Below are 10,216 nucleotides of genomic sequence, written 5' to 3'. Positions count from 1 at the left end.
TGGTCAAAAACCTTGTTAACTCCATTTGAGCTTGATTTTCATATAATGTTAAGTGCAAATGTCTGATACAATACCAACACTGACGTATTATTTATCAACCCCCCCCCCCGCGCACCATACCCTATGGTTTTGTGAAACGCCGCCACTGGTCACAGAGCTTATATGTTGGAATACCATTGGCTTGTTGAGGGAATTCTTGATTCTTGAACAACTAAATGATGAAATGATGCTTATGACTGTAATTTGGCATGATAGGTGCCAGCGTTAGCATTACAGTTCGTTAATTTTCTTCCGACATCACAGTCACCCCCCTCACAGTTGTCATGAAGGGCAAAATTAGCTATATAGACCAAAACCACTTTTTGTACCAGGCTGTAAACATATTTTTTTCTGCTGTAAAGTTGGGCATTTTAACATGGGGAGTCTATGGGACTGACTCCCTTTTGGAGCCAGTCTGTTTATATGAGTCGATGAATTGCAGTTTTAGTCACTTCCGTGTTGGTTTCACGAGAGAGACCTGAAGTTTGCCGTTTGCACGGAACCCACAACATAAATTCATTTGTAATTCAATAGCTTTAAGCTTGTTAGGGAAACAAACTGGTGCACATACACTGCTTTCACACAGTTGGGTTTTTATGAGGCAAGGGCAGAGGAAACAGCCCTGCTATAAAACAAATAAAACAACAGGAGCTTCACAAACGAGCTGGGTTAATGAAGCGCAAATCACTGGCCCTTTTCTCTAGGAGTCACTAGAAACGGCAACGATTCATTTGCTAAATAACTTCATTAGAAAAAAGGGTCAAAAGTAAAGACAGCGCAGATATGAAATACAGGACTGAATGTGTGAAATATCTACTAACAATGTACCACATGTTGGACCATTTGGGATCGTTGAAGTGGATGTAACTCGGGTCGCTCCTGGCGTGACGTTTGACTCGCGTCTTCACCACCTGCTGCTGCGCCCAGTCAACCTGCAGAAAGAGCCCAGGTTAACAAAGACTAAACAGTTTCGGCTCACCTGCATGCACATAAACACGGCTGTATTTAGTCACTCTCTAGCCTTTCCATTACATGAGGCTTATGAAGTCAATGGATTCTGAGGAGGAACAAATGGGAATACAGTACTCCGAGACATGCTTCCCCAAATCCAGCCTGAGGAAAAAATATAGTCATATTGAGAGATTTTCTTAATAATTCCATTTTATGAAACACAAGACAAATTATTCGTCTGTTCAATTAGAAAAGTAGTAGCACACCTCAAGAAGTCATGATTCGGAGAATCATTAATGTCATATACACTATAGTTTTTAAAAGGACTTTCTTATGCTTATTTATTTTATTAAAAATACAGTAAAAACAGTACAATTATGAAATATTATTACAATTTGAAATAAATGTTTTCTATGTGAATATATTTTAAAATGTAATTTATTTCTGTGATGCAAAGCTGAATTTTCAGTATCATTACTCCAGTCTTCAGTGTCACATGATCCTTCAGAAATCAGTCTAATATGCTGATTTGCTGCTCAAGAAACATTTCTGATTATTTTCAATGTTGAAACAGTTGTGTTGTTTTATATTTCTGTGGAACCATGATTTTTTCTAAAAAAAAAAACAAACAAACAGCATTTACATCAAATATATTTTCGTAAATGTCTTTACTGCCACTTTTGATCAATTTTTCAATAAACTGCATGAATAAAAAAAGCATTATTTCCTTAAAAAAAAATCTTACTAACCCCAAACTATTTTTAACAGTAGTGAAGGAGTTTGCTCTGCCAAGTATGAGCTATTTCATTTTATAATTATTACATTTGCTTAGTGGAATCATATTTCACCTTGAATACTTAATATAAAACCAACAATGAATGTGTGTGTCTAAAAAAGTTGCATTTCATATCGATTAGCGCAGCACTGAGCACATCCAGATCCATCTAGATCTCTGTATCCTTCCCTTGAAATGCATCATCTGTTGTAAATAAGGGATGCGCACTAGTCTTCTAATTAGAAAAGTCACCCAGCCATGCTTGTAGATTTATCTGTCCTGCGGCAATGCCCGAATTTGTGGTTCCTCTCAGAAGAGCTTAACTTTAGAATCACTAGCGCACTACGCTTTCTTGCTTTCATTAAAAAGGTCCAGAGGGAAATGTAATGAAAATCACATACTGCAATAATTACGTCTTTCTCTGTTACAGTCCCAGTGCTATAAATGCATGGATGGGTACACAAGTACACATTCTTATTCAAAATTGGTTCTAAGCATTAAATAAATAAATAAACAGTACCAAATGACATTCATGACATTTGGTTGTATTAATGATTCTTACATGTTTGAATCATACTGAAAAACTCCTGAACCACAAATGAATCTCCAGCTGAAATGAATGTGATGAGAGAGGAAGACTGGGTGCCGCAATGAAAAAAAACATCTAAACAAGCTGCAACTAACCATTGTTGAATCAGGCAACTGATGAACAAATGACTCCTATGAGCTGTTCTTTTGAATGCATTAGCCAAAAAGACTCAAAAATATGAGTTTCTCTACTAGGTTGAATCAGTCTAATGATGACTCGCTCATTCAATCACTGATTCAGAAGAACCAGTTATTAACTTGTTAAGATATATAGTTAGGATATATAACATAAAGCACCAAAAGACACGTTAAAAACATAAAAAAGTAATGTCTCAATAAATATGACTTCATGAAAACGGCATGTATTATTGTTATACAAAAATGAAAACATCAAAATTAGTTGTTTAGGCTGTTTTAAATGGATTTATATCGAGTATAGTATGTCACACACCAATTCAACAACTCATGTACTGAATAACAAGAAAAGACTATGCATTTCACTTGATTTGAAGTATGGACTGTTGCGTATATGTTATATAAATGATAGTTCATTTGAATCCAATTAAATGCAGATAAATATCTGTAAATGCACATTCTGCATTAATGCATCGAGTTGCACAATTTATAGAATGATCTATGGTTTCATTAACTATATTACTTGACTAAAGAATTGTTTATTTTTATTATTTATACAGTAAATGTACACTACCATTTAAAACACATTGAGGTTGGTAAGTTTTAAATATCTGTTCGAAGTCTCTTCTGCTCACTAAGGCTGCATTTATTTAGTCATAAAATACGGTAAAAACAGTAATATTGTGAAATATTATCACAATTTAAAATAACTGTTTTCTATATGAATATATTGTAAAATGTAATTTATTTCTGTGATCAAAGCTGTATTTTCAGCATCATTACTCCAGTCTTCAGTGTCACATGATCCTTCAGAAATCATTCTAATATGCTGATTTGCTGCTCAAGAAACATTTATTATTATTTTCAATGTTGAAAACAGCTGTGCTGCTCATATTTATTTATTTATGTATTTGGAAACAAAAATGCGGATACATTTTCCTCAGGATGTTTTGATGAATAGAACAGCATTTATTTGAAACAAAAATCTTTTGTAACATTATAAATGTAATGCATCTCTGTTATCACTATTTCTTTAAAAAAAAATGATACTGACCCCACACTTTTGAACAGTAGTGTAATTGCTTATTGAACACTAGTGTTTTTTTTATCTCAATGCAACAACAGCAGGTTGAACACTGCATGTCATATATGAAAGATAAAATAAAATCAGTGTGCTTTTGTGAGGACAACAACACATCTATTGGAAGAGCTGTTTTTTATGTTCTTTTCAGGCTTGACAGCTCTTTGCTTGCGGTTACAAAACATTTCGCGCCGCCTCGCATGGCCTCTGCCTGTGGCCTGACACTGATGAAATGGGTTATTGGGCATTTGCCACGCCGCACCATTTGTACACATGGCCCGGGGCAGGATATGATCAGAGGCCCTCCGTCAGATGCCCTCCAATAGACCTGGACTGTTTTATTACTCCCGAGATGCCTGCTGTCGGGAAGAGATAATCTTAGCAGGAGAGGGCCGCTTTCCAAACCCTGGAAACAGCTTGACTTTGAATGCCTGGCTGCTCTGTCAAATGAAGTCTTGGACAAACACGGCTGCTCGTCATAATAAATGCGTCCGGGACCGATGTGAGTTAACGTGTAAGATGGAGAGGCTGAACAGCCATGTGAAAAGTAGGGAGGACACAATTGTAACAGAACTTAGCAGCTTGACTCATGAATATTCATTGGGTAGTCATAATTAATATTCAACAGCAGTACCGGAACTCTTACCTGATTTGCTTAAAGGCAAACAATGGTAAATAGGCTCTAGATGTAGTGGGACTGTAAAAAACAGTTTCAATTTATTAAAATACTTTGAAATATTTTGTATAGCCTATGTGACTAACTACAATTTTGCCCTTAGTAAAGTCTAAAAATATAATTATTTCCTAAAAAGTGTCCCCCATATAAATGTTGCTCCACCTCCTAGGTGTTTCAGTTTAGTTTAAGTTCATTTTGATGATGTATAAACCAGTCTGTTCAAGATTTTGCGATCTTGCAACTGCAATGCAAATTCAGCCAGTTACTTTTACATTAATGCATTTAGCAGATGCTTTAATCCAAAGCAACTTACAAAAGAGGAATAAAGCAATTAAGAGTAAGTGATATTCGTAATACAAAATGGATTTATGAGACAAAGTTGAGAAAAGTTGCAGCAAATTCAGTCATTTTGGGCTACAAAAATCAGTGATAAGTCCTGCAAAGATGAGCATCAAATGGTGCAAAAAAAGTATTAAAGAGCAGGTCATATGGGTTTTTGAAAAATATCTCTTTTGCAGTTTATAACGTAGCTATCCATAATTGAAAACAGTCTGCAAAGTTGTTAATCCAAAAAGTGCATGATAAAGATATTCAATATTAGGACACTTTAAAATACCATATGACCTGCTCTTTAAAAAAGTATGAATACAGTGCTTAATTTGAGCCGGATCCTGCCGGATCCTGTTCCGGGAGAATGAAATAAAAATATATAAACCAAAACAAAGCGAAACTGAAAGTACCAGGCGTTAATTGGGCTCACGTACCTCTTATTCGGCACAAAATGTTTCCATATTCGCGATGTATTTGAATGAAACTATTATTTATAATGTAGAGGCTTTGTACTTCACTCGCGTTCATATATCGACAGAAATATCATCTTCACATGAACAAAAATGTGCTTGGCATACAAAGTGGACCAGTTATACCACAGACTATTTAAATTGACCAATGTAACCTTTTTTTGGTTGACTGTAGCCAATTTTATTTTGATAATGAACAGACTGCGATGTTTGAGTTGCAAATATGTGGTGTGTCTGTGTGTGTGTGTGTGGTATTTATCACGTTATGGGGACCAAATGTCCCCACAAGGATAGTAATACCAGTAAATGTTGTCCTTGTGGGGACAATGAGAACGCATATTTGGAGGTTATGCATTGGTCCTCAACATATTTTTGACCGTGACCAGTCAGCTTTCTTCAAACTCGCTCTCATTGATGTTTTGTGAGCAGCAGAACGTTTGGAGAGAGTGTAATAATACCAGAAATAATAATACCAAATAAAGTGAACTATTATAATGTATAAACACTATAAACATAGCTATACGTTAGTATAGTTCACTCCAAAACAAATCATATAAATGTAACAGTATTCAGAACCGAACAAGAATGAAATAAAAATATATAAACCAAAACAAAGCGAAACTGAAAGTACCAGGCGTTAATTGGGCTCACGTACCTCTTATTCGGCACAAAATGTTTCCATAGTGTGTGTGTGTGTGTGAGCGCGCGAGGCGCCGGCGCGATCGAACAACTGAAACATAAAATTTCAGTTGTAATGAAATTTTATGTTTAAAATTCAGTTGTAAAAATAAAACATAATTTTTGGTCATACAGATAAGAGTAAGACATAATTAAAGAGTGTGCAAACTTTTATTTTTGCACACTCAAAATAACAACAGAACATTTGTGATTTTGTAAAATAAAGCAAGGATTTATTTAAAACTGTTACTTATTTAAGTCAGATATTTTTTGCATATTTATACCTATACTATGATTGAATTTTATTTTTATGAAAACAAATTTTGTTATTTTTAATGTATCTTAGATATACATTTTCCTAAAATCATCCTGGCAACCCATTTTTGACCCAGGGTTTGAAGCTGTGCCCTAGTTAGGTTAATGCAGAAACTTGTGAACGATGCTCTCTATATAATTGTGGCATCACCGTTTAGTGACGTCATTGAATGTTCCGAGAAAACTTAAGTTGTATTGTCACAGTGCCTTTTAATTGCTGTTTTGGATCCAGCAATTATTCATTTACAAATTAAGCACTGTATGAATATATATATATATATATATATACTGTATACTAGTGTTGGGCAACGATTAATTTTTTTTAATCGCATTGTTATGCACAAAATTCAATAATGAATTAAAAAGTAATGTATTGTGCACGTTTTTCATACCACGTCCCAAACGACTCAAAATAATAAACCACAAAGTTAACAAAACGATGCACTCCACTGTGCTGAGCGAGAGCGCTTCTCTGCTGTCTTCACGTGCTATCGGAAACTTCCTATTTCCCACTTATGAAGTCGTGAGCGCTGCGCTGCTGCAGTCTTGGCCCTCCCCAAATGCTCTCATTGGTATCTTGAGACGCGTGATGTCACCCATCCCAAGCCAGTACTGATCAATATCCCACCCCTCCTGTGACCCATGGTTTGTCTGTACGTATATTCAGAGCCAGTGAGCAATGGACATTATAAATAATAAAAAACTGCGTTAACACGCGATAAAATAATTGTCGGCGTTAATCAATTAATGCGTTAACGCGACAATAACGCGTTAACTTGCCCAGCCCTAATATATACATATCTCTCTCTCTCTCTCTCTCTCTATATATATATATATATATATATATATTATTACTTTCCATAAAGATTCAGATATAGATTTACGTTGTGAATTTCGGTCATTGTACATGGTGGTGGGAGGGGGTCCATCTGTGCTACTGCATAATTATGCAATATTGAGCATTGAGTGCTTTTACCACCCCAGGCTGAAAGTCACCCTGCACAGTGTTGAAAAAAATCACACTGCAAGATACCATTGAAAATGAGGCCTCTTAGATAATAGCTGAACTCAATTTGTGAAATGTTTACATGACTTCTTGAATACTCATTCACATCTTTAGTTTTAGTCTGTTTCATTCCTTATGACACATTGTTCCTTCTGTCCGTGATGACACTTACGACACATCAGAAACTGCACCATACTGAAAATCATGCCATCAAAGTCAAAGATAAAGCTTCATTTTTTTTAGATTCACTACAACACAGTACACTGCAGGACATGCGGACAATGAAACATGCTATAAATGCACCACTGCTGCCACATTTAGCTGTAAATTTTAACTACCATCCCTCCGGCATCAGCGGGTGTTTATGATTCAGCAGCACAGATTCAGATTGTGTGTCAGATGGCCTGCGCAGGGCCAAGTTTATGCATTATATATTTTAAATATATTCAGTAGGTTTGTTTGAGGCCATTTAGATCAACTAAATGAGACTTTTCATGAAGACAGCAGCTGCAAACTTCCATTTTAACTTTTGTTTTTGTTAACGTACACTATCATTTACAAGTTTAGGGTTGGTATGATTTTTTAAATGTCTTTTAAAAAAAAAAGTCTCTTATGCTCACTAAGGCTGCAATTATTTGATGTGGATAAGTTTGTTTCTTCATCAGATTTGGAGAAATGTAGCATTTCATCACTTGCTCACCAATGGATGCTCTGCAGTGAATGGGTGCCGTCAGAATGAGAGTCCAAACAGCTGATAAAAACATCACAATAATCCACAAGTAATCCACACCAATCCAGTCCATCAGTTAATGTCTTGTGAAGCCAAAAACTGCGTGTTTGTAAGAAACAAATCCATCATTAAAGCTTTTTAACTTTAAACACTCACTTCTGGCCAAAATATCCATAATAAATAATAATGCTTCCTGCAGTGAGAAAGTCCATCTTCTGATGTCCTCTCACATCAAATTCCACCATCTGTTTTAGTCAGTTTGTTCGTTTCACTTGTACCTGTGCTTGATCTGTGCATATTTCTCTCCTGATTCAGACGAGATGACTTCTTCACTGGAGAAAGCAATATTTTGAATACAGGACTCATATTTCAACTGGAAGCAACAGTCTGTAGTTAAAAACGAAAATCAAGAGATGGATTTGTTTCTTAGGCCCTGTTTACACTTGGTATTAAGATGCATTTTGGTCGATCGGATCACAAGTGGGCAACGCTAAATACAGGTGTAAACGGGGTGTGAAACATTTTCTTGTCCACTTTCGACCACTTCTAGAGGTAGTCGAAAACGCATTCGACCGGATTGCTTTCGTGATGTAGACACAACAGCAGTAAGTACAAGCAGATGTAATATTAGTGCGCAATAACTTTAGTCCTCCCGCTCGTGTTTTGACGCCGACAGAGGGATACGCCCATTTACCCTCCTCTTGACGTAATCAGCACCACAGGGGGTAATCTGGTCAGAAGTGGTCGAAAGTGGACAGAAGAGACGGATTAAAACGCCAGGTGTAAACGGGTATGTGTCTTCATTGGTCCGATCGACCTAAACGCATCTTAATACCAAGTGTAAACAGGGCCTTTACAAACATGCAGCTTTTCACTTCTCAAGACATTAACTGCTGGACTGGAGTGGTGTGGATGACTTGTGATGTTTTTATCAGCTGTTTGGACTCTCATTCTGACGGCACCCATTCACTGCAGAGCATCAAGTGATGTAATGCAACATTTCTCCAAATCTGAAGGAACAAACTCATCTACATCCTGGATAGCTTGAGGATAAGTACATTTTCTTTAAATTTTAATTTTTAAGTGAACTATTCCATCAACTTGCAAGCATTTCAAGTGTCATTCTTGTCATCGGTGGAGGGTTTGGTGATGGTAATGTGGCCACAGGAGGGAAGGCTTACCTTCGGGTCCATGTGAATGAAGCTGTGAGCACCTCTGGTGGCAAAGGTGGATCTGCGGACCACCCTGCTGTGATGGAAATGGTAATGGTGCTCCAGTCCTCCGATCTACAGAACAAACAACCATGAAAAACAGCATGGGAAATCACGGTCACACTTTGAGAAAGCCATGAAATGAACTTTTATCAGACAGCTTTGGTGGACAGAAATTGCATCTTGGCAGGGGCTATCCTACCCAAAAGGAACCAATATCAACACAGACTCCAGTATAAAAGCTTCATGCACATGGATTGCTGTTCCAACCTCATAAAAAGTGTTTTCGCCAAAGTGAATCTCTGTAGCATGGACATATGGCACACAGTGAATGGTGCCATGGAAGGCGAAGTCTAGCTGGCACATGCCTACTGCCCTCAAGATCTGACTGTGATACGCAGCACATCTATCACACACACCGCCACTTCTGAGACAAACACTAAAAGGGATAGTTTAGTATTTACTCACTCTCATGTTGTTCCAAACCTGCATGCTGTTATTTTGTCAATGAGTCTATAATTTTCTATAATTTTCCCTTGCACAAGGAACAGACTCAAATGTAATCATTTAAATGTCATAATTGCAAATGGCATTCTCCTTCCAACATATTTAAATGGTCACATCACAACTGCAATGTTCCAAATGCATTTTAGTTTTCATGACATCAAACTTGGAATGATGTCATATTTGAATCGGAATTTTAGAACTTTGATGGAACATTTCAATGATTAAAGACAGAATATATGGCACACAAGTTTTTTTTAACCTTGTTTCAACATCATTCTGATGGTACACTGACTTCTAATAAGGCAAATGACTTCTGTTTCTTTCTAGCGCTCTAAACAAATGTCTGTTCTGCACTCTCAGAAAAAAAAAAGTGCAAAAGCTGTCACTGGGGTGGTACCTTTTCCAAAGGTTCACTTTTGAACCTCTATGGTATTAATATGTACACTTTAGGCTTGCCTCGATAGACGGTGCTGACACCGGTTACGTCACTTGCCCACCGTGGCACTGACGTTTTTATTTTTTATAGTAATAAAAATAATTTAGTTCAGTAAAAGAACAGACACTACAATTAAAAACTGAACGCGGCTGCTCAATGCAGCGTGCCGAACGACAGTCGCATCACAGATCAGATTTAATTTATCCAGTGAGGAGAGTGAGTCGAGCTGACTGACAAGAAGAGTGGGGTGAGACAGACAAGACGATCGCAGATGATTTAGTTTCGAAA

The 10,216-nt window shown here is 36.9% G+C and overlaps 1 protein-coding gene across 2 annotated transcripts in view; it reads right to left on the bottom strand.

The window, feature by feature from the left end:
• Positions 1-10,216, bottom strand: part of LOC107742302 (proprotein convertase subtilisin/kexin type 6-like) — a 111,400-nt gene that overhangs the window by 96,388 nt on the left and 4,796 nt on the right. Inside the window, exons 2-3 of one of the 2 annotated variants that reach the window (XM_016555220.1) lie at positions 8,956-9,060; positions 861-971 (exon numbers count right to left, since the gene is read on the bottom strand). In XM_016555220.1, coding sequence (XP_016410706.1) covers positions 861-971; positions 8,956-9,060 — 216 coding nt within the window. Of the gene's footprint in view, positions 1-860; positions 972-8,955; positions 9,061-10,216 lie in introns of those variants that run through there. The other variant, XM_016555221.1, reaches the window with a different exon arrangement.

This window comes from Sinocyclocheilus rhinocerous, unplaced genomic scaffold (genome assembly GCF_001515625.1).
Source record: "Sinocyclocheilus rhinocerous isolate Xijiao unplaced genomic scaffold, SAMN03320098_v1.1 scaffold75, whole genome shotgun sequence".
NCBI classification, from domain to species: Eukaryota; Metazoa; Chordata; class Actinopteri; order Cypriniformes; family Cyprinidae; genus Sinocyclocheilus; species Sinocyclocheilus rhinocerous.
The sequence above is the reverse complement of the archived record's forward strand: the minus strand, read 5'-3'. Positions and strand labels throughout refer to the sequence as shown.